This window comes from Mytilus trossulus, chromosome 10, assembly GCF_036588685.1.
Source record: "Mytilus trossulus isolate FHL-02 chromosome 10, PNRI_Mtr1.1.1.hap1, whole genome shotgun sequence".
Lineage (NCBI taxonomy): Eukaryota > Metazoa > Mollusca > Bivalvia > Mytilida > Mytilidae > Mytilus > Mytilus trossulus.
Window position 1 is genome coordinate 35,903,384 of NC_086382.1, and position 26,433 is coordinate 35,929,816.

At 31.2% G+C, this 26,433-nt stretch overlaps 2 protein-coding genes across 2 annotated transcripts in view; both read right to left on the reverse strand.

Moving 5' to 3' along the window:
- LOC134686374 (balbiani ring protein 3-like) overlaps positions 1-8,675 on the reverse strand; it is a 40,765-nt gene extending 32,090 nt beyond the window's left edge. Inside the window, exons 1-6 of the mRNA XM_063546043.1 lie at positions 8,632-8,675; positions 8,138-8,263; positions 6,510-6,635; positions 3,657-3,788; positions 2,292-2,417; positions 1,556-1,681 (exon numbers count right to left, since the gene is read on the reverse strand). Coding sequence (XP_063402113.1) covers positions 1,556-1,681; positions 2,292-2,417; positions 3,657-3,788; positions 6,510-6,635; positions 8,138-8,263; positions 8,632-8,675 — 680 coding nt within the window. The remainder of the gene's footprint in view (positions 1-1,555; positions 1,682-2,291; positions 2,418-3,656; positions 3,789-6,509; positions 6,636-8,137; positions 8,264-8,631) is intronic.
- A 1,702-nt stretch (positions 8,676-10,377) lies between these two features.
- Positions 10,378-24,533, reverse strand: LOC134686380 (serine protease inhibitor dipetalogastin-like). Its single transcript, XM_063546049.1, has 7 exons — positions 24,426-24,533; positions 22,471-22,579; positions 21,097-21,199; positions 19,731-19,856; positions 13,028-13,153; positions 11,391-11,516; positions 10,378-10,507 (listed from the first exon to the last, which is right to left on the reverse strand). Exons 2-7 carry the CDS (start codon positions 22,535-22,537, stop codon positions 10,378-10,380), a joined length of 678 nt encoding a protein of 225 aa, XP_063402119.1. The 5' UTR covers positions 22,538-22,579; positions 24,426-24,533.
- Between the last annotated feature and the right edge of the window lie 1,900 nt (positions 24,534-26,433).

Consider the following 26,433-nt stretch of genomic DNA (forward strand, 5'->3'; position numbering starts at 1 on the left):
GGTTTAATTTGGCCCAGTAGTTTCAGAGGAGAAGATTTTTGTAAAAGTTAACGACGGACGACGGACGACGGACGACGGACGCCAAGTGATGAGAAAAGTTCACTTGGCCCTTCGGGCCCGGTGAGCTAAAATGCATGCTCTCGTCTACCTGTGCTTCGTCAAGTTAAATATTTATTAGATAGAAGTTCACTTATACGTATTTATTATGCTTTTATTAGACCTATATTAGAGTATGGTGATGTTGTATGGGGAAATTGCTCCCAGCACGAGACTGAGCTTCTTGAAAGTATTCAGATAGAAGCCGCTAGAATTATTACAGGCTTACGACGTAATTCCTCCAGACAAAAACTTTATATTGAATTAGGTTTAGAAACCCTAATGAATAGACGTAATAAACATAAGCTTATACTATTCTACAAAATATTAAATGGGATGAAACCTGCATACTTTTATGAGTTAGTCCAGCCATATCTTCCCAGACAAACCCCTTATACTTTGAGGAATGAAAATAACACTTTTCATCCGCCTCTTGCTAGAACTAGCTCTTATTTTAATAGTTTCATTCCTTCCACTATAAGACTTTGGAATAGTCTTCCTTTGAGTTTACAAAAATCCCCAAGTTTGGGTATATTTAGAAGTGGACTGGAAAAGTTTTATAGGACTGATGATATATTTAAAACTTTCAACTATGAGATAAGGAAACTTAATATAAGTCATTGCCATATATATATATTTCTAATGACTTATAAAGGATATTTGCATGTTTCAAGGTTCTTGAATATATGATGAGTAATTGCCTTTATATACTTAAATATACTTTGCATTTAGTAAGTAACACTGTGAACATTTATTTTCTCGTGTGTGCTCATAAGTAGCATGCATGTTCCACTATATTGCATTATTTTAAATACAGTTGTTATAATTGAATTATACCTTGAACATGTAATATGGAGAGAGCTTTTATAGGCTGTGCCTGTTGCTCAATCCTTTTCATATCTTAATGAATAAAATATGTTTAAAATCAAATCGATATATACAATTTGAGCTTAAATCAGTTTTAAATCTTAAATTAATGAGGCACATATCGTTTATCTCATTTTTTTAGTTATTAAATTTGATAAAATGGTACAATAGTGTTTCATTGAAGATCAAAACTAGAATCAAACTTAATAAAAATTATACTTATATGTGAATTTTTGAATGCACGATATTATACTTGAATACTCGATTTGTTTCTTTCTTAAAATTCCTGTACCAAGTCAGGAAAATGATCATTGTTATACTATAGTTCGTTTCTGCGGATGTTATAATCTATGTTGTGTTTCTGTTGTTTCGTAGTTCTCCTCTTATATTTGACGTGTTTCTCTCAGTTTTAGTTTGTAACCAGCATTGGTTTTTTTTCAATCGATTTATGAATTTCGAACAGCGGTATATTACTGTTGACTTTATTTATTATATACCATCGCAGATTCAAACTACAGAGAGTGTGGATGGCAATGAAAATTAATGTCTGACTTGGGAGAAACAATGAAGTTATATTAATACTAAAACTCACTCGCATTTCGCAACGCATTTGTTTAAATATTGTTTTTTGTCAACACCACAAACAGGTTGTATAGTTTTGGGACATATCCTGTCACAATCACACGGACAGCCTCCTGAACACTTTACAGCCACATTTCTGAAAATGTGTTGATGCATGATAATGATTACACTTTATAAAATACAATAATCAAATAAGTAATTTGAATTTTACCAAATCTTCCTTTGAATTATGATTATAATACAGGTTTTTTTAAAGTAACTAGAACGATTACCACGGTTGATAAATTATCCTCATCTTTAATCAAAGACAGAATGTGCACATATTAAATTGATCTTGAAATGAAAGATTCACAATGAGAACTTTATATAGCTGACTATGCCGTATGGGCTTTGGTCATTGTTGAAGGTCGTGAGGTGACTTATAGTTCCTAATTTATGTGTTATTTTTGTCTCTTGTGAAGAGTTGTTTCATTGACAATCATACCACATCTTCTTTTTTATATTTCACTGAAAAAGTTTTAAACGGTTAAACAGTCTTCGTATTTCTTTTTATCAACAATCAAATGTTTTACTGAACTGCTGAAAATAACAAACAAAGCTGAGTTCTAGAATTCATAATATTTTGAGATTTTTTTCTATACTACAGGCTTAAGCAACCTCGACATAAGAAGAGTTAGCGCGACATTAAAATTCACCGCAATACATGATGGAAACGATCTGAAATTTAACATAACAATAATACTCACGCGCATTTAGCAAGACATTTGTTAGCATATTGTTTTACATTGACAGCACACACGGGTTGGTTAATTTTTGGACACAGTCTTTCACAGGAACATGGACAGATTCCTGTACACTTAACAGTAACTTTTCTACAAACATGTACAAGTGTGATGATTGTTGACATTGACTAACTTACAATATTAAATTTAGTGCATTTGATTCACTGTTATGTATCTCAGTAGTATTTTCGTTTGATTGATCTGACATTACTAGGTATAATATACGACAAAATATAAAAAATAATACAATCTATCACATAAGTCTTCTTAATCTATAAAAAAGATGATTGCCAATGAGACAAAATCAGTTGAAAAGGTTTAACTCATCAGATGGATATTTTTTATACATCGTGTGTTGACTTACGTATTTTCTTTGGTTTTTCTTTATTTCTTGTGATATTGTCACATTGAAATATTCCCTATATCACTTTTATTCATAATCTCTTAGTTATAGAAATTTTGGAGGTATAAATAAAATTGTCAAAATCTACAGAAATTTAGCCTTCGGTAACAAAAATTCCTAGCATAGCAAAAATACTTGTAAAAAATAACATTGAAACCACACGTATTTGTGTATGACCAGCGATTGTTATCTTTGACATTCTTAAATCAATATTCAAAAAACAAAACAATTATCCTGTATTCGATTGTTGAGTTATATATCTAAAAGTTCTCGCTGAGGCTCTGACTTTAAAATTAATTGATAACTTAACTTTTCCTATTGGATATATCCGATAATCCACTAGTATCATTGTAAGAATGTATATTGATGTGGTTATATGAATTTAAGGTTTCATGCTGTTTTAATTTTAAAATAACAAAACACAATAGTTTCACATTTCCAAGTTGTATGCAGGAATGTAAATATCTAGGTAACGTGATTTTTATTCTGAAGATTTTTTTGGGAGGGGGGCGGAGGGAATATAGCCCTGATAAAATATAGTTTCTACAGAATTTTTTTTTTCAAATTTTGAGGGCTTGATAAACTCATTTGGTGTCCTTTTTTGTCATCTGCTTTTCTGAGAGCATATCAAGAATGCTAGCTTCTTGCATTTTATTTCATAAATTTATCATTTAGTTTACCGTGTTTTCAATAAATGTCATTTATTCAAATGTATCCAAGTAACCTTTCATCTCGATTATCTGATCATAGTATATACTACATATTTGACAGAGGATTAACACTTCCTATATCATTGAATGTGTATACTCAAATACACCTTACAAATGAAGATAATTTACAGTTTCGTATAATTTTCCTCTTCGCTTTTTAATCAATTTACATATAAAAGAATAACTTATTTGTTTCGTTAGTAGATAGAAACGTACGCGCAATCGGCAAGACATTTGGATGAATAATCCTGTTTATTAACACCACAAACGGGACTTCCTGTCTGTGTACATTTACTTTCACACGAAACCACACATGGACACTTTCCTTGACACTCTACATCAACGTCACTGAAATATAATCAACAAAATAAATGTATATGTATTAACTGTAAGCTCAACAAATATGCAAATAAAAATTGTGTATCATTTTTTTATATATGTATATGTATTAACTGTAGACTCAACAAATATGCTAATAAACACTGTGTGTCATTTTCTTTTAAATAAGGAAATAAACTCATCATATATATTAAGATTAATATTTGTATTTGCGCCAGCCGCGCATATCGTCTACAAAAGACTCATCAGTGACGCTCGAATCCACAAAAGTTGTCAAATAATGTACGAAGTTGAAGAGCATTGAGGACCACCTGTCAAGGTTGAAAGCCAACATATCTAAATATCGAGCTGACAAATACTATTTCTTAGATTCTCATACGGGTTTTAATTTTAGTTCCTGATTTAAATGTTGTTGTTTTTTTTATACTGGACTTATTTACTTTCTAGTTCAGAACTGGACATTTTTAACTCATAAGCTGAAAAATAAACTCACAACCCTAACGCTAAAAAAGAAAACTACTAACAGACAGACAAACAACAATACAAAAACACAACATAGAATTATTAAAACTTAGCAACACAAATTCATTCAAACGCTGGTGGTAATTTCAGGTGTTTTTAAAGGCTAAACATATCTTGCTCTACACGCCGTGTTGTTCATGCTACCTCAAATCCGTTAATAAGTATAGTATGGGAAAATATTGACTGAATTTTAGTTGCTAGTAATAGGTCTAGTTTGGGAAAATGTTGAATAAATTTTAGTTGTATCATTTGTTCATTTGTGAAACGGATATATTTAAACGGTAAACCAACTCCTGATAGCGCCCGTAAAATATACAAAGAGAGGATATTAACTTCACCATTTTGTAGTTTTGATTTGATAGCTTCCTTCTGAGCAGCACCCATCTATCAAATAAATCGTTATAGAAATTGTAAGCCCTGAAATATCGTATGATAGCGCTGCTGGAATTTTTCTACATAGAAACGAAAAGTTCGTAATTTGGAGACTGATTCTTTCTCTTTTGTCGTAAAGTTCTATCTTCGACTTTCACCTTCAAATTTTTTTAGGTGGAAGCTAAGATAAAGGGTTTTTTTTAATGTGCGTATTTCAATGCTGCAAATTATATATACTGTGTTCAAACAAGCAAGTAGTCTGCTCAAATTTGAAATAAATGAGTGAAAAAAAAAGGTTTCCTTAAAAAGTGCTATGACAATTTTACTTTCAGAGTCCTAAACTGTTTCAATATCCTACTATCGTTTTAAACTATTGTTTATTTAATTTTAAGATTTACTTTTGCTCACACTAACTTAAAACGAACAGTTTACAATATTTTCTAGACGGTTATTAATGATTAATTTGTAACACTCGAACATTAGAGCAAGAACATGACCTTTCCTTTGAAAAATAATTTGTACTGTGATTTCATTTATTTTCGTGGGTATCAGATTCTGTGGATTGCTGAAAACTTGCATATTCGCAGATCCTTAATTTCGAGGATTTGAGGATCTTCGTATACAAAGTCTTTTGAAAATATGTTATTCGTTGAACATTTAACTTCGTGTTTCACCTGTATTACGGAAACCCACGATAATTGGAATCCAATGAATACTAATAAATCTGTAGTGAGTTTCATTTTATTTATTAATCAACTGCATAAAATGATGATCAAGTCAGATAATTATACTTTTGAAGAAAAAAAAACAATCAAGTTTCCAATTTGTTTTTGATAGAAAAACCAAAACATTGCTATGAAACACCAAAGATAAATGTTTATGACTAAGAACATGTTTACTGCAATGAAACGTTGAATAAATTTCCTAAAGCTGTCAAATTTGAGGAGAATATTTTTTTCGACCAATTTTCGTATGCAACCGGGTTTCACAATGATTTGGCGTTATTGCATCTTACGAATAGTGTTTCGTCGAATAACTAAATGTGTTTTTCCTTTTCTTAGTTAAACTGGTTATGTTAAGCATCACTGTCAAGCGTGTCATTAACCGTTCAAAAGTTTTAATCTTAGAAGTGTATAAATGACAATAAAATTACATTAAGATATTATTAAACATAATATAACGCAGTTTCCTGATCAAATGAAACCATTCATCTGATCAAAGTTGATTACTTTCTTTAATTTTGAATATATATTAACATTTATGTTGAATAACTAATGCGAAATGGGTTGAATACACTTAACACGAAAATGTGAACCAGCACGCATTGAATAATTAGATAAGAGAGAAGCGATGATAAAACATATCAACTAATTTGTTAAAAGAGGAACAAAGTAACAGTCAAACTCATAAGTCGAAAATAAACTGACAACGCCATGGTTAAAAATGAAAAAGACAAACAGGCAAATAATAGTACACAGAAACAACATAGAAAACTAAAGACTGAGCAACACGAACTCAATCAAAAACTGGGGTGATCTCAGGTGCTCCAGAAGGGTTAGCAGATACTGCTCCACATGTTGTCATGTAGCGTATGTTATTTCTAACTACTCAATTGATATTAACTATAATTGATAAAAGAGAACCAACCGATACCAAAGGGACAGTCAAACTCATAAATCGAAAATAAACTGACAACAACTAGGCTGGAAATGAAAAAGATAACTGCCAAATCACTTTAATTTTTGAAACTGGCATATAAATGGAAAGTGACAGATCAAAATAAGTTAAATTTCCCATGCGTGTTTGGTTGTAAAACATATTGTATTTAACACTTACGCACAATCGGCATGGCAATCAGTAGCATAGTCCTGCCCATCAACACCACATACTGGTTGAATATTTTTGGGACATTGTCTTTCACACGTGCATGGACATTTGCCGGGACATTTTACAGCAACTTTTCTGAAAAATTTTAACATTGTGTAAAAAGTTGCACTCATATCTTTAAAGTACAATTTGTTTACTGCAATTTGCATCGACGACTTACCAACAAATGTAGTTATGACTTGGATGTAGAGTTATCTCATTGGTATTTATACCACATCTTTTTATATCTTTTAACAAGGGAAGTTCAAATTTTGAATACAGATTAATAAAGCGGGGGAAACTGTTCACAAACTGGTCAGATAAAACAAATATAATAATTGATATAGTGGAGGGTTAGTCGAGATCTTAAAATGTACAATTCATCTAATGCTACACATTTATAATAAAGTGGCAAGCATGTCTGAAACGTTAAACTCAGAATTAATAATGTTAAACCGTTATGACATTTTAAAACAATTTAAATAGAGAATTGAAGGCGTACATGGTATGTTATGAATCGTATATATGAGGTAATTTGATCCTTGTATGTCAAAATAGTTTTTTACCAATACGTTAAGTGACAAAAAAGCTAATGCTACAAAATTAACATGGACTTATCTATGTATATAACGAAGACGATGTCTAATATTGATCTCGCTTGTGAAATTAATTGATTCTATCGTTAAAGATACTCTCTCAACTGCCAAGTTGAATTTCATCACTGAAAGTAAATTTCCGATGGTTACTTCGAATTATAAGTACATGTATATCGTGGAACTAACGTCTGATATAACGTTACATAGAAATATCTTAATTTCCAAACTAGTCTAGCTCTTCACGTTATACATCAGAAACCTTTTAAGGATAAACAGCCATTTTGATATCAAATCTTCTACAAGAAAATCGTGATGTTCCCTTTATATTGAATATATATTGCAGAAGCACACGTCACGAATATTTGACACTACAAGCTATATATGAAGGAAATGTTATAGATTTTATCTTTATTCGTGTTCAATTTTTCAACAGGATAATTTTGTACCACTATTACCAAAAACGTTATCAAATGGTAAAAAGGTACAATAGTCTGTTTTTAATTATTTTCCGATAATAGATAACTGATAGGTAATTTAGTCATCAGTTAAAATAGTTGAGGTCTGTTTGAAATATGAAGATATATCAAAGGCAAAATCTCAACTGCAACTGTGCTTGATCGATACCGTTATAAGTGCATGGACTATTTTTCCTTGAGTGACTTATCAGCCTTGGAGTCTATGATACGATGCAGACTTTTAAAATAAATTTGTTTCCCATTTATTACATGAGTTTCTATTGAAAATTATGACATTGACAGGTGTAAAAGTAAAATCACAAAAACACCGAACTCCGAGGAATATAAAATCGGAAAGCCCCTAACCACATGTCAATATCAATTGACGAAACACATCAAAAGCTAATGGACCACAACTGTTATATTCCTGACTTGGTACAGGCATTTTCAAATGTACAAAATGATGGATTGATTCTGGTTTTATAGCGCTAAACCTCTCACTTTGTACGACTCATTATTAACGTTATACCGCTATGTAAACACTTACCTACATTTCGCAACGCATGGATTGAGATAAGTTTTCTTGTTCTCACCACAAACAGGACTGTATTCTTTGGAACATTTGCAAACCGGCGGACAAGGACAAGACTTGTTACATTGTATCTTCTGACCCCTTCATAGATGAAAAATAATTTGCAAACTTGATGAAGTTCACTTATCATGTTATGACACCAGTATACTACTCTTGTCACTATAGGTCAGACATCTAAAAATGACTCATATCAACTTTAAAACTACATTTTATCTTTGTAAATTGGATCTCATTTTTAATCACTCAGAGTTTTTGAAAGGCAGCAGACCTGTTAGATTAATCTTGTTTCGCAGTAAGTTGTTTGAATTGATTTATACCGTGCTTATACATTTGTTCTTTTAAATGAAAATTATCTGCATTCCAGTATTCAATTTTGCTAACTTGATCTAAAATTTTGACCTTAGATTGTCTGTTTTGTTGTAATCAAAGATGAAGAAAGACACTCATACCACATAACGTATTCTTTGTTGTCTTTAGTGTACTTATTTGTCATTTTAGTACACTTTGAAATTATACTTAGGCTTTGCCAAGTTTTATCCACGTATGAGGATGTAATGTTTCATAGTTATTGTACACTACTAGTTTACTTACGCGCACTTTGCATGGCAGGCTGTTATATATGTAATGCCATCTCCTCCACAGCTCGGTGTCCCTTTATTGGGACAGTAATTAATACAAGAGCATGGACATTTGCCATGACAATCAACTTTCACGTTTCTGTAATGAAAACAAATCGTCAAATAACAAAACAAACCTAAATTTCATTAGCAAATATCAAACATTTAATAACATGGGTGTATCATTTGTTACAACTCGCCCGATTCCGTACCTTTATCCAATGAGAGTAGCGGAGTCACCCGAGGACTGCCGATTAGTCAGTGTATATTTGTTAAATGTAGATTATGCATATTTACTGTGATGAGAAGACAAAGTCATATTAAAAAAAATTACGGTGTTTTGATATCACAAAATATTACATCATAAAATATATATAAACTAATCAAGTTGAAAATTTCTGTGTCATTTTGTTCTCTTGTGAAGAGAGACCATGTTGAAAATCATACCACATCTTCGTTTTTATATTCTCTGAAGCTACTATATATATGTATATGCAAGTTCTATTTGCTGGATTGTTTGTTTATTCAATGTGTAAAACTGACAATTTCTAATTATTCGTTGGATACTTTTTTCGTTCATCTTTTTGGTATAGGTAAATCATGAATTTGATATAAACAATGGTATAAAAAAAATATATTCTTAATCCACGAAAATAAGTGAATACACAGTATTGCAGCTAAAGATCGAAAATAAGAAAAAAAATAATCAGTAGATAGATAGATTCTTGACTGAACAGAAAAATTAAGTAAGAAAAGCTGTACCAAGTCAGGAAAATGGCCATTGTTATATCATAGTTCGTTTCTGTGTGTGTAACATTTTAACGTTGTGTTTCCGTTGTGTCGTTTGTTTTCTCTTATACTTGAGTGTGAATTCAAATTACTATAAGACGTGTCACGGTACTTTTCTATCCCAAATTCATGTATTTGGTTTTGATTTTGTATTTGTTATTCTCATTGGATGTTGTCTAATGCTTAGTCCGTTTCTGTGTGTGTTACATTTTAATGTTGTGTCGTTGTTTTCCTCCTATATGTAATGCGTTTCCCTCGGTTTTAGTTTGTTACCCCAATTTTGATTTGTGTACATAGATTTACAAGTTTTGAACAGCGGTATACTACTGTTGTCTCTATTTACACGGTATAAATGTCTCTTTCATCACGCCCAGTTTTTGATGTTTGCTCAGTAATTAGTTTCTATGTTGTTTCCTGTGTACTGTTATTTGTCTGTTTGTATTTTTCATTTTAAGTCATGGCATTTGTCAGTTTATATTCGATTTATAAGTTTGATTTTATTGATTTGTTTCTCGGGTATCTTTTGCCCCTCTTTTACCTATTTGGTGTCAACTGCAAATAAACATTGGTTAATCAATTTTAACAAAAGCAAAACCTTCTTCGCTATATATTTTTGGGGTCTTTTATATGAGTAATGATTTGTCGGATGCGTTTTCCAATGTCGACAGCCGCATGGTGACCTTAAACTTTTCACTTCTATGTCGTTTGGTCTCTTGTTGAGAACTGTCTAATTGGCAATCATATAACGTAATCTTATTCTTATATTCAAGGAATAAAAAAAGTCATTTCTTACTCGCATTTTGCTAAACATTGGTTTGCGTATTGTTTCTTATTAACTCCACAAACAGGTGCTAATATACGTGGACATGTACATGGCGGTTTACAAGGACAAGAACCTTGACATTTTACTCGGACCTTTCTAAAATAAAGCATAAGAGAGACATGATAAATGATTCAGTTCTATATATGCATGATTACAGCGAAACTAAATAAGAATGCAAAACAAAAACATGAATGAAACAAGACATCAAGAGAACACCTTCCGTCAACTATTAAGAATAAGATGGGGGTTTCAATTTTATAAGACTGATTTCCTCTGATGATATAAATAGAGAGAAAATGTGTATTCTTTACATGTAATACTCTACTTGCCAAAAGTTTACTTTACCACTTCACATTATGAAACTTGAAATTATTGGAAATATTTTACAAATTGTTTTAAAATTTTGTCGTCTGATTAAAAATTCTTTGCTTGAAGGCGTCAAAATTCGTATTTATGTTTTACATTATCGCACTTTTAATCCTATATGACTTTGAATTTGTTACACGTTTACTTCTACATATTGCAAGTAACTTGTATGTAAGTGTACATTTACGTCTGATACAGGTTTCATAATAGATTTATCAAAGAAACCCATCCCATAATTGTGTTTTCAAGACGCGTATCGTAAAGCAATACACTAGCAGTGACACCCAGATCAGGAAAGTGAAAAGACAAAATAAAGCTCGTAGTTGAGGAGCAAGATGTACCCAAAACAAATGGAAAGATATTTAAATACATCTACATGTACAAATGTAGCTGAGGTAATGCTGTGAAAACTATAAATAGAAATATGAAAGTTTCATGAAGGGATTCTATAAATATTATTTAACCTAAGTTTCCAGAAGTTATAGTCAATTGAATTTGAATCCAAAATTATTACAAACTAACGTCTTGATATATCATTGATTGGTTTTCTTATAGATGGAAAAAACATATATATTTCTAAAAATTGTATTCCGTATATCAGTCGACAACTTACTTGCATTTTGCTGTGCAGTCATTGTTATATGTATTACCATCCACTCCGCAAACTGGTTTGAAAACTTTAGTACATATGCAAGGTTTTTCACATGGACATTTCCTGTTGCACATTACTTTTACTTTTCTGAAAAAAATGCAACTAGTGTGAATATTAGTTAACAGAGCGTCTCTTCGTTAACATATTGACTGAAATAAATTCAATTTGATTCTGTATTTTTTCAAAGAGGATGCCAACAGTCAGAGGATAAATGTGGGTCCTATAAATATAATAATACATGTATATACAGATTCGCATATTTTTAACAAAAGGATTAACACAAGACAAGGCAATGTCTACATTGATGGACGAAATATATATACTTATAAAAGACGAGGTCAAATTTGTTGACGACATAATGTTAAATGACGATTAAAAAAGTGAACTTTATTGAAAATGTTGATTGCACAAAACACCATTTCAGACCCTTTTATTTTCCCCATTATTCAATAATTAAGACTTTCAGGGTCCAATCCGATACCGATATTATAAGTTAAATGGTTCGCTTCTGACCCCCTACGGATGCATAGAGGCTTAGTAAAATACATAGGGGGAAGGCAGTAGACCGTCGGACTTTTCCTGCTGCGTTTTGTAGAAAAATAAACAATGAAATACAACAACTTCAATAGACGCCGTCACCATTAACAGTAGACGTGACGTCATACTCCCTTTAAAATTTACTAATCCCTTACAGATCCATAGAGGGTCACCACGTGACTGCGCTAAACCAATCACAACGTGATATTTACCAGCGGTGCGATAATAGTAATATGTGTCAAGTGTATTGTCCTGATTAAAACAAGAATAGGCGTACGTATATTTGTTCAGTCATGGACTCGCTATTATTAACTTATCCTACAGGTATTTATTTTTATCACAGACAATCATACATGGAGCACGAGAAGTGTGACAAATTGAAACAAGAAATGGACCTCCCAGAGCATCTCAGTTTCTCCCTGCTTTGGTCGATACAAGGTTATCTTTCCCCATTTATTTGTTGTGTGTGTTTTGCGTCAAAACCGCGAATTTTTAATTTTTGTTCATTTTCAATATTGAAGACTTTGATTTTTGCATTTTTTCACTTTTTTGCGAAGGAAATTAAAAATGCACTTACTTACTATTAGTTTCGGAGAAGAATGATTCTATATAAGACAACAAATTCAGTTTATGTTATCCGGTGATCGTTGAAAAAATATAAATTCAAAACGTCCATGTTACAATCAAAATTATTCGGACAACATCGCATGTTGAATTGGTAAACACATTTCTTTTAACCTGATACGGGAAGGCAAAAAAGACAAATGGTCGCATAGACCAGACAATGAATTGTTATCGTAACAAAGCAGAGTAAAATATCGGAAACGACTAGTTTATCTGTATCAATAAATCCAGTAATCCAATGTTATATCAATTATTACATTACAAATAATGGCCACTGTTAAAAAGATACATGACATAGGAATCTTCCCTTTCTATCACATGCTGCAAAGTCACAGTTATCAAACAAAAGTTAATATTTTTACAGTTTCACTTTTTTTCTCATCACCTCAGTTAATCTTAGTTAAAAATTGTATTCCATATATCAGTCGACAACTTACTTGCATTTTGCTAAACATTCATTGTTATATGTATTACCATCCACTCCGCAAACTGGTTTAAGAATTTTAGTACAGATGCAAGGTTTTTCACATGGACATTTCCTGTTACACTTTACTTTCACTTTCCTAAAGAAAAAAAAATACAAAAAAATATGCATAGTATTTAACAAGTATGTAACTATCTTAACTTAAATATATTCAAGGTCATGCTTTAATATCTAAAGAGGATTGTCAACAGTCAGCGGGTAGGTGTCGGTCCTCTTAACAGAATCATATATATAAATTATCACTAACAAACATGTTTGACACAACACAAGACAATGTACTAGTAAACAGGATACCAGACAAAGAGATGTGAACTTTACACACATCGATCATTAAACAGCCTAGAATATAATTGACTTTGCTAAAAAGAGAGTTTTAATTATGGATGGCCATGTTCTTAAAATTTCAAGTGTTTTCTTACGGGTACAATGTAATACTAAACGCATTGCATCTAAGTTAAGATATAAAACGCATCATAAGTACATGTAAAGATGAAAAGAGATAACTATTATAAGTCAAATTATCAGCAACTAATCAACAAAAAAAACTAAATACATAAAGATCATGTAGATATCACTATACGGTTATCAACTATACATATTTCATTTCGTTTGAAATTGGGGTTTTCCCTTTAGGTATTTGTAGTTATAATATAGATGGGAATTAGTGTAACTAGTTTTAGAACTAGTTCTGCAGGAGTATGTACTATTTATAAAGTCTGATGTTACGTGTACAAGGCACGAGAAAAGTTTTGGCGGTTTCTACGGGTGGGGTACTATATAAAGTTTGGCATTTAAATGTATTAGTATCGAAGGTGCTCGCAGTTAGGTCGTATAGTACGAAGTTAGTCACATTAATGGCTGCTATGTTTATTACATGTATTTATATTATGTTGTTTGTATCGAAGAAACTTGTATTATAGAGTGAAATAAAATTTGTATCGCAAGAGAAGATAATAATGTTACTGCGAGCAACTAACTCTATTTCTGTGTTTGTTTTGTTTGAAGCCTAATTGAATTTAGAGTAGAAATACTTTAAATTCGGACGAGCAGGGCGAGGGAGAATTTAAGTGTGTCTAAACAATATGCCAGGCTATAAATACACTCGCGGCTGTAATATAATCTTGTGATTAACTGATTAGAGTCTACATTTAAAATCATGCATCCGGGTTATAGAACTGAGATATATTCCTGATATTGTTTATTGTTTCCCGTTCACAGTACAGAAGAAATAGTTGGAACACTTGAATATACAAATAATGGTCAGTTTTCGGTATCATATATAAATATAGTATATTTCCATTGTTATATGTGAATTTGTTTGTGAATGGCATGTTTATGTTTTCACTTATTTCAACTATCTCTTTTAACCATGTTCAAGTGTATGATTGGTTTCTGAATATTAGTTGACATCTTACTTGCATTTTGCTTTGCATGAGTTCCGATAAGTTTTACCATCCATTCCGCAAACTAAACGACGTTTAATTCTTCTACATAAACACCATTTTTTGCGTGGACACCTCTTGTAGTATTTTACCTTTACTTTCCTTATGAGGACAAAAATACAATGACATATTGATGTCAATAGACGGTTATTAAAATAAGACACGTGTCTAAAATATCAACAATATGTCAAGCTCAAAACCAACGCTTGTCTTAATATGAAAGAGCAAATTTGCAATCACCTCAGACCAAATGGCACTAAAAGTGCATGTTATCAATTATAGGCCATACTGCATAGAAAGCTACAAAAAGCCCCGATTTAACTTAATTTTTTTTCTAAATCATTTGAACGAGGAAACCAACGACGAACATAAGGTAAAAAAATATATGATATACATAAAAAAACGACAACTAAAGGTTCCTGAATTAAAACAGAAATATAAAATACCGCTTTCTATCATTTTTTGGGGACCGAAATATTCCTTCAACTTATGTTAAAAGTGTTACAGCACAACATAAGCCCTTATAAGCCCTTACTTTTAAATCCAGCTGTAAGGGCCTGTTATCATTATTATTAGTATATCAACAATTCTACAGTTATCAAAAGTTAATTAGGCGTACGTTTTTATAATTTCTCGTATTCTTATTACATTTGATTATTAATTGTATATAGCCATGCATTCTTTGCTAAAGGTATTACTATCCATACCGTAAACTGTTATGAAAATATTACATATGTAAGGTTTGAACGTAGACAACAACTCTTGGTATTTTATTTTATTTTCCGAGGCAAAACCGATTTTTACTTGTTAAATAAACAATCACTAGTTTATGGAATGTTGTGTTATTAACATAAAACAACATGCATTGTCTTTCGAGGATTATACAGAAAAAATGCAGGTAAGTTTTGGTTTGATTGCGTATGCGTTTTACTGAACGTCTTCTGTCCGCCTCAATGTCAAATAGCACCACAAATTAGTATAGAAGCAAATAAGGAAATAAGTCAATAAAGCAGCAGCACAACATAATGACGAGAAAGATGATACAAATGGCGGTTAAGATACAGCAATTACCTAAGATATTTGTAAATATAGTGAAACCTGACTTTACCGAATCCTGCATAAACCGAAAACCTGTATAAACCAAATATGTTTTTAGAACTGTCATACCAATTTGTATGCGTTGTGAACCTGATAAAACCGAATATTGGCCCAAACAGAACACAATTTTAAGTCTTAAAGAGGTTAGGTTTAAACAGGTTTCACTGTATTACATTTAAAGTTATACTAATCAAGAAATTTGAACAAAAGTATTGTTTACATCTATATGCTTTATTTAAATGTACTTGTGAGTGTTCGGTTTGAGTGTTGTGTTTTTCTAAGCTGAACATAATTTTTTAAGTTGTCCTGAATAAACATGACATATAAAAAAATTAGCCATTAAGCAATCAACGATTAGAAGTCATCTTAGGTATTATATTTCGAAGGACATTGCTTTTATAAAGTAACCGTATAATCAAATAAGAAGACAAGGCATTACTTTCAAATGCATTTGTTACTTTTTAAAATTACTTTTGGGTGTTGTAATGATTTATCATTTATCGTGTTGTTGGGTGGCGTTCTCATTAACGCTAGCTCCTTATCCTGTTATTTAAAAAAATTACAGGTCATCTTCTTTATACCATTTTGCTTACATGTAATAATATATTTGTAATGAAATTACAAAAGAGAAGGTATATATAATATAGCAATGAACAGTCAATCATACTAGGTACATTCGGGAATGTATCAGCGATTGTGATACATTTGAATTTAGGTTTAAAACAGGTTTATTTAACGCGAATCAGTTTTGACCATATCAATTTTGTATCGATTTGTCTATGCATTGTGGGGTTACCATTCCTAATTAAGCTCGAGTATTTTTATAATTTTTTAGTGCAATTTGGTCCATTACACTAACAAATAAATGCAACTTATATATTATCACAGCTTACTCTAAAATTATGTCCATGGTATCATGGTTTTCAAAAGTTTGACTCAGGCTTTGTTTTTTTTTATAGTTTCACTTATTGCAGTTACACTATAATTAAAGTGTATACTTGTTTTCTGGATACCAGTTGACATCTTACTTGCATTTTGCTTTGCATGAGTTTCTATAGGTTTTGCCATCCACACCGCAAACATATCTTCTTATTCTTCTACATTTGCAATATTTTGTGCATGGACACCTCCTGTAGCATTTAACCTTTATTTTCCTTGGGACAAAAACAAAACTGAACACATTTGAAGTTCTTTTTTCGGTTAACAAAATAAGCTTGATAGGACAGGTGTCTTACCATTTTGCAAAAGAGTCAACTTAAAGCGCAGTGTATGCTGAAACAGTCAATTGAATATAGACTTCATTCAAAAAGAAATAATTAATTAAGTCATATGTATTCTTTCAGACAATTTTCATGTAATTTTCAGTAAAAATGACTACAGTAAATTCAGTTTTGTTCAGACGATAGGCTTGCAGTCAAATCATTATTGTTCAGCAACTGCAAATGCAATATATTGTGGATCTGAACTGGGAAAACACCTGAACAATCTAAAAATAGACTGAACAGATATAATTGACTGCAGGCGATTGAACAGAAAAGTATGATTTACCCAAGTTGGTAATTAATTAATAGTGATTAAAAGCTGCAAATGAATTTATATTTTGTTGTTCATACTTACAAGAGCTATTCAGATCAAAGTGACTATTTCAGTCTTATATGTGTTTACAGGTGAATTTTAGTCAACTTAAAATTCTATATTAGAAGGAGATTTGATATGATTTGCAATGACATTCCCAAGACACAAGAGACTAATGACATGTTTTAAAGTAGCATGTTTTATTAGCGTACAGAAGCACTATTGATTTGTAATTAGATTACAAAGGAGGGGGTATGTCAAATATCTATGAATAGTCAAGCATACAAGATTATTTTTAGATTTGTCACAGTTGTACATGCTCAAGTAGGTTTAACGCATTGTTTAAAGGCGTATTAAAGACCAACCCAACCAGTATGACAATGTTTCTAGTTTATATTACTCTGTACATTATAACGTTAAAGATCCAAATCGTATCGATATGACAATACAGTCTCTCAGAGCTATTTAATAAAAAAAAATGGTCACTGTTTAGTATCACATATGATTGCTCCCCTATTTTCAAATATTACAAGTGTAACATGATAATGCATTAATTGATTCAGTGCAAATTATTCTAAATGTTAAATTTATTTCAATCCCCACTCTATTTACATTGATAATGATTTTCCGAATATTATTTGATATCTTACTTGCATTTCGCTTTGCATGAGTTCCAATAGGTTTTACCATCCGCTCCACAAACTAAACGTTTAAATCTGCTACATCTGCAAGGTTTTTTGCATGGACACCTCTTGTTGCATTTTACCTTTACTTTCCTTAGGATAACAAAAAAACCTTCAGACATGTTGAGGTCAATATACCGTCATTAACATTAGACAGGTGTCTAAATAGTATGACAAGCTCAAACTCCACTCGAGTCTAGAAATGTTTTGATTCAACGTAACATAGAAATAAGTTAGCAAGTGTAGGTCATACCGCATTACAAGCTTTTAATATGCCTCAACATGACAAAGCGTTCATACAATAAAAACGAAGAAAAAACTGCCTTATTACGGTACAAAACTACAAACATAAAACAAAAATGACATACACCAATAAGATACAACCACTTTCAAAATAAAATCCTCCTCACTTGGAACTTGATTCAAGAACTATGCCGGGTTCAACATGATTTCATTTTTTAAAGCATCACTAAATCTGGGACAGAGATGCAACACTACAACATAAGGCAAAGGTATAAAATTGATCTGAAAATGACTTTCACTATAATCTTAATCTAGTATATATCAATAGAACTACAGTTATTAAGAACTATTTTCAGCGAACGTTTTAATAAATTCACGAACTTTAATGCAGTAATCAATTTTAGTTTATAATGTTTCCGTAAATCAGTTGAAAACCTAAATTCATTTAGCTGTGTATTTATTGTTAACGATATCACATCCACACCGATAATTGATTTGAAACTCGAGTTTATAAATACCATTTTTCAAGTAAACAACGACTGTTGCAATTTTCTTTTATTTCACAAGCAAGAGCAAAACGTGTGTACAGATTTTTAAATTTAAATATCTGTATACCAATGCAAATGAGGGGTTAAGAAACGTTCAATTTAATGTATTTGACCTTAAAAGGTCATTTCATACATAAAAGTAACTCTTGGTGCAAAATGAATTATGAGCCAATGTCTTTTTACGCAACAATTTTAAACAAAATAGCAGCATCATATAATGTAAAATATGGCGATATGGTGTAGCAATTTATGAATTCACTATGTGATTGATTAAACAAATTAAAGGGATAGTGAAGTAACACCACCAAATACGAACAAATCCCATGTCATATGAATCGACTCATCAAGTTATCACAAAGCAAAGATAAAACCTCTTGTATACTCGATAAAAGAGACGTAAAATATTTGCTTAATTAAATGTAACACTTCTTAATAACTCGTGCATTGCCATACAAGCATTTACATAAGTGTTTTACCTTCGTACTTACTTGCATTTGCATTACAAAAATTACTCTTCGTATATAGTTGCCCTTTGTAATACAAGCATTGCAATAACTCCACCTTTCTTAATTTCTCGCGCTTTATTAAACAATCATTGGTATAGGTTTTACCGTTCGTATTTACTACAAATTGGTATGCATTCACACATATATTGCAATCAGGAGAAAGTGTGATAAGAACCATTGATTGCCCATGAAATAGCAAAACTTTTAAAAGGCGTTTCAAAATTTTAATAATGTTTCGGATGGCTAGACATGATTATATAAACTTGTCAATTCAGAAGAAAAAGGTCATTCTATACTCGAGCAACAGCTCAATCAAAACAATTATTTTTCACACATAAACATCTTCGCAAAAGATCTTTCTGAATTTAGCTGTTGCTTATATCTGAAAATGTGAGACAACATTCTTAAAATATAAACATTGACACCGAACAGACAAGTGTCTAATTCTGAAGGATTCTGAAGAATGTTATTTGAAGGATTTATAAAAGTTTGTTTATGTTCGATTTCAAGAACAATACATATGGTTTTATCATACTTACTCCTTTTATACGTCGTACTTACTCGCACTTTGCCATACACTCATTGCCATATGTTTTACCATCTGCCCCGCAAACTGGACGGTACACTTTACTGCATACACAAGGCGCCTTACAGGGACATCTCTTGGCGCAATTTACTTTTACATTCCTGTGTAAATGTATAATATAATCTTTCTTAAATTTCATAGTATATAGAAATATGGTAATGCGGTCTGATTGTCAGTGAGACTACCTTCCATTTGACACTGATTTTTTCTAGAATTTCTTTCCTCAAGTTGGTTGATGAGAGGTTTTTAAAAGTTTAAAAGGTAAAGACTTTCGCTTGAAATATTATGCATGGCAATATTATGCTGCTGAGATAAAACATTTAAATTCAGTTTATGCTTTAAGTTTTCAAACAGTCTGTAAGCTTGTTGTGTTAAAACAATTGATCACAAATTCACAAAACCAACGCTCGATAAATTTTACCATATGTTTTATATATTTCATGTTGCACAACAACACAATTATTAACTTAGGTTCTTGTGTTTGCGACAATGGAAGCGTCAGTTGAAAAGCTGTTTCTGTAAAATTTCTTTTTCAAATCAGTGCAGTATTTCTGCAGATAAATCATGAAGAACTTTAATAGCTGGATATTGAAGACGTTAAAAAGCATATACCGAAATGTTTTCAAACATCCAATATTAAACATATCTCATGTATAAAATGTATACAAAATTCCTACATATTAGAAACTGAACATAGTGCACTGAACAATCATTGGACAAAGATATAAAAGTTACAAAGTTAAGCCCGCTTTGCTCTATCCAAATTTAAAAGTTGCGTTCACTTTACTTGTTGAAAATTAAATCTTTTACAAAGAGACAAGACTCTGTATGTGTTCCTAGAAGAGCAGAAGTTATAAAACAAAGATAATGCGTTTTTGTAAAAATTGTATAGAAACATTGTGTTAGCAAAACAAATCGTGCATATTTCAGATTAACAAAGAAAATCAACACGTATTTATAATAACTGATATACAAATAGTTATTTTTCTGGCATTTGGTGTAAACCTTATTTTTGCAAATAGCTGTTGCTGTATCTCAGCCATATCATAAAGCAACCATTCAGAATCTATATGTGATCAGTAATTTTCAAGATGGTGTGGTTATTGACTGAAACTAATAGATTTGCTACGTGATGCGATGCAAATAGATAGCAAAACGTTTTATATTGCATGAACAGATATGAAACAAGACTTGATTTGTTCATTGTTGAAGGCCGTACGATGACTTATAGTTGTTTAAAATTTCGGTGTCATTTTTGTATTTTGTAAACAGTTGTCTCATTGGCAATCATACCACATCTTCTTTTTTATATTTAATAATCTGAAGTCATATTATACTTACGAATAAAGAGCTTGGCATTCACTGTAATATGTTTTTCCATTCGTTCCACAAACAGGTCCAGAATAATGGCTACATGGATTATAACCATGTTTTCGCGCCCTCCCTTAAACAAAAATCATTGAAATATATTTCTTTTTTATTATATTTTCCCTATGTTATTAAAAACATTTTATCAGGACATCAATTTTAACTACTCTAAATATCAGTACAACTGTGTTAAATCTGCAAATTTGAGACAGCAAATGTTTTATAATCCCTCGTCGGGAATCGAACTCATGTTATTTGGATATCCATATTTCACCGTCTCGCTGTGTCTGGATTCATCGCTTTAGACCACTCGACGATTAGACTGAACTAATAATTTGGCGTTTGGTGGCCTAGTTTAACTTTTCCTCGTCAGAAGAATCTAAAGTTGTTCACACAGTGCATGGCATGAAGATGTAAAATATTTTGAATTAGCTAAATATCTATCGTAAAGGATCGTATGATTATGATGATACATGAACAGTCACAGAAATAAATATATTAGTTACTGCATCAATTAACTAATTTAGTAATAAAGTGCATACATGTACAAAAACAAACAAATGAATATTAAACTAAAATCACATCTGTAAGATCAAATTTATTGCAGAAGTAACCGGAATCTGGTTGGTATGGGTAAGTCTACATCAGTTCTAGAGACTTTTTAATAAAGACTTCAAACTAAGAACCGAATTCAGACTTTTGACGAAGAATTTTTAAAACTGTTAATTAATGGATTGTCTCTTGAATAAGTAATTATATCTGAACGTATTGACATAATTATGATTTTTTTTTATATGAGAAATGATTGTTATTTAGATTTTAAGCCTCCGTTTGACAATCAGTGTTTAACTTTCCACGAGGAAAAGTTTAAATGAGGAATCAAGTTTATAAACTTTATCTCAGGTTTATTTCTCATTATCTTTTGGAAACAAAAAATAACATTTTGGAAATCGATGGTTTTATATATTACTATTAAGTGATTAATTAACAAACAGATTAACCCACTTCAGCACTTTTGTGCTATTTAGTGATGGTCGGTTTATTTATATAAGTGACGTACCCGGAGATATTCTACGATTGAAGTTTTGGATTTATTTTCACATCTTTCAAAAACGTTATCAACTAATGAGTATCAAGAATAAAGAATTCATTGTCAAAGACTCGTTAACGCTGGCTCGAAATAAAACAGTAAAAGATACACCTTCGGGTGTCGGAGTTTCACACTATATTGTAGACCCATTGGTTGCCTGCTGCTGTTGTCTGCTATATGGCCGGTCGTTGTCGCTTTGACACATTCCCCATTTCCTTTCTCAATTTTACATTTTCAACATATGAATAGATACTTACATGCTGCAGACGATAACACAAATATGTTAACATAGAGGACGATTACACTTGTAATGTAGACGTTCATCTTTAATAGGTGTGGTTAGCTGTCCCTTCCAATGATCTCAAACTAAAGAAGTGGAGTTTTAAAAAAAACTTTATATCAATAAATACTGTTTAAATAGCTATAACAGAATCAGTACCAAAGTTATATGTTGAAGTGAAAAGCATGTGGATCTTAACACTCAGCTCTTTGTCATCTTTAGAATATGAAGAGTCTGTCAACAGGGCAGTTTTATACCGCTAAGGAAAGAACTGATACAAAAAATGTAAAATCACAAAAAGGGAAGTCCCAAATTAAATGGCAAAATCAAAAGCTCAAACACATCAAACGAATGGATAACAAGGTATATAAGATTTATTATTTAAAATATAAGATATCTTATTCAGTATATAAGATATCGCATTCGGTATATAAGATATCTTATTCAGTACTTCAAAAATATCTTACAAGCTATACATGATATATGAAATGCTTGATTAAACATGTATCCTATTTAGATAAGGTATCTTAATTGGTTGATGAAATATCTTATTTTGTTGAAACAATACCACAATATCATAATAAGATATATCTAAAGTTATTTCTTTATGGTACATTATATAATTCATTTAGTTTTTTAAAAGATATTAAATTCAAGATTTAAGATGTAATATTTAGCTAAAAGTAAAGCTTTATTACTTTTAAAATGTATCTTATAATATCAACGATAACTCTATTTTTTATAATATGTCTTAATAAGTTCATATGACATCTATATTAGTTTGTAACATATTTGATATGTTTATAACATATCTCAATAAGCTTATGACACATCTCAATAAGCTTATGGAATATCTCAATAAGCTTATGACATATCTCAATAACTTTATAACATATCTTTATTAGTTTATAGCATATCTCAATAAGTTTATAACATATCTCAATAAGTTTATAACATATCTCAATAAGTTTATAACATATCTCAATAAGTTTATAAAATATCTCAATAAGTTTATAACATATCTCTATAAGTTTATAACATATCTCAATAAATTTATAACATATTTCAATAAATTTATGACATATCTCAATAAGTTTATTATATGTCTGGTTTAATATACCAAATATCTTATTTTATATTAAAGATATTTCAATAAGTTGATAAGTTGGAGAGTTGTCTCATTGGCGCTGATAATAAAACGTCTTATATTTAAGCTATATTAATGAGTTTCATATAATTTTGTTGAGATTATGTTGTTCTTAAAAAAAAGGCTATAGTAGTATACCGCTGTTCAAAAGTTATAAATCGATTGAGAAGAAACAAATCCGGGTTACAAACTCAAACCGAGGGAAAACACCAACTATAAGAGGAAATAAAGAAACAACGGCCATCTTATGTTTTGATAATATCTTTAAACATATACGTTGAGAGATATATGTATTATATTTGATAGGACATTTTTAAATCGTCTAAGACATCTTATTGATATTTAAAAAAGGCAACAGTAGTATACCGGTGTTTAAATGTCATAAATCAAAAGTCAAAAATCCGGGTTACAAACTAAAGCCGAAGGAAACACCTCAACTATAAGAGGAAACAACGACACAACATATATCTTATGTTTTGACGATATCTTTAATACATAAATATTAGGAAGTATATTTTATATTTGTTTCAACCATGATGTAACGACTTTCGCTCGGTTTTTTTTTGTATGAATGATTTGAACGTTGTCCCGGAGATCACATGTTGTAATATATGTTGCATCTTATACTGGAATAAAAATATTACAGAAAATTGAAATTACGGAATCGTATAAAACTTTAATCTAATATACTTTTTTAATATGCATTAGAGGAAAAGCAAGATTTAAGAAAATATTAGAAGAAATGAAAAAGCAGTTGTAATATCCATCTTGTATATGAAACTAACCTCTGACAGGGTACAAAAGTCCTTCCTTCTATGAAAATAAATGTCCCTACTAATTATGTTTCCTTATACATCAGATCTATTACCATCTTACTTCCAAACAATAGGATTGCCCTGTCATGTGAATGCTAAACCCCGGAAAATATTTATGTTACAAGGTTCATTTCAAGTCAATCATCAATTGATTCATTTTAATCTGATTTCGTTTCCTTTGATTTTAGCCAATTTAAGAAATGTACATCGTAACAGGTGCAATGTAATTTTTGTTTGTAGTATTATAATTATCTGGGTTGTCAGAATTTATAAACAATATAAGTACCAAAGGGCGTCATATAAGTACTTACTACATTACAGATGATTAAGCACAGCAAGATTAATTATTGATAATTAAAAGTATGCTTCGTTAGAGAATGTTTACAGTAAAAATGACATATGTCATTCTGTGCAAATTGAGATTTAACCAAATATATATATATATCAATCAATGAAAGCTGACGTTATATACTAGGTATTATTATCTTCCCTTAGTAAATTTTACGGACGCCATCACGAGTTGGTTGACCGTTATGGAAAAACCGTTTCACAAATGATATCGGATATGTTCCTTACGTCGTAAATACAATCCCCTTCCCTTTCATAAAATTGAGAATGGAAATGGGGAATGTGTCAAAGAGACAACAACCCGACCAAATAAAAAAAAACACAACAGCAGAAGGTCACCAACAGGTCTTCAATGTAGCGAGAAATTCCCGCACCCGGAGGCGTCCTTCAGCTGGCCCCTAAACAAATATATACTAGTTCAGTGATAATGAACGCCATACTAATTTCCAAATTGTACACAAGAAACTAAAATTAAAATAATACAAGACTAACAAAGGCCAGAGGCTCCTGACTTGGGACAGGCGCAAAAATGTGGCGGGGTTAAACATGTATGTGACCTACCGAATTAGACCATTTACCGGATTTGTAATCACATAAGCAACACGACGAGTGCCACATGTGGAGCAGGATCTGCTTACCCTTCCGGAGCACCTGAGATCACCCCTAGTTTTTGGTGGGGTTCGTGTTGTTTATTTTTTAGTTTTCTATGTTGTGTCATGTGTACTAATGCTTTTCTTTTTGTCTTTTTCATTTTTAGCCATGGCGTTGCCAGTTTGTTTTAGATTTACAAGTTTGACTGTCCCTTTGGTATCTTTCGTCCCTCTTTTATGTAAACTAGATTTTTCTCTCGTCTTCGATTACTTCATACAGATAAGTACAGTGTATTTGCCCTAACGGTCATGATATAATTTCGAGAACTCCATAGTTATTCTCGTGCTGATATTGGGGACTTAGTATAAAACCTAGTTCTTAATGGAAATGGACATGTATTTATTAGTTGTTATCATAACTTCCGATGTGCGAACGCACCCAGGCTAATTATCCAACATCATCTACGCCACGTGACATCACCTATGCGTCAATATTGGTTATCAGCCTTGTTGTGAATGTATGGTTAATTTTTCCGCTCGTTACGCATATACAAGAAACATAAACATTGAGTAACTCAATCCCGCATTAATAACTTGGGGTAAACACAGATGACAAAATAATAACTAAATGCATATGCATTGATATTAAGAATTATATAATGCCATATAGATGTAGTAATAATAAACAACTTATTAGTCCAAATAAAGTATAATAACCTCTTGGAATAACGATGCTTATATTATATATGATGTATAATTTTATAAACCAATGTAAACAAATGCATACCTTATCAGATCACTTGTGTTTGTTATACCCCAATTCCTGATACATTGGTTTCATATGGATCACTATCGACCATCAAGACATAGTATAATAGGTTAACATTGTTTTTTTCTTTGCAAACATCAAATGATTGTTTGGTTTTTCATGTATAAGCACAAATGAGTACATTTGTCAGTTATTAAGATCTGAAGATATAAAAAGTATGTCCTATATCCTATCATAACAAATTTTAAATAAGTATGGATTCACATGCAGT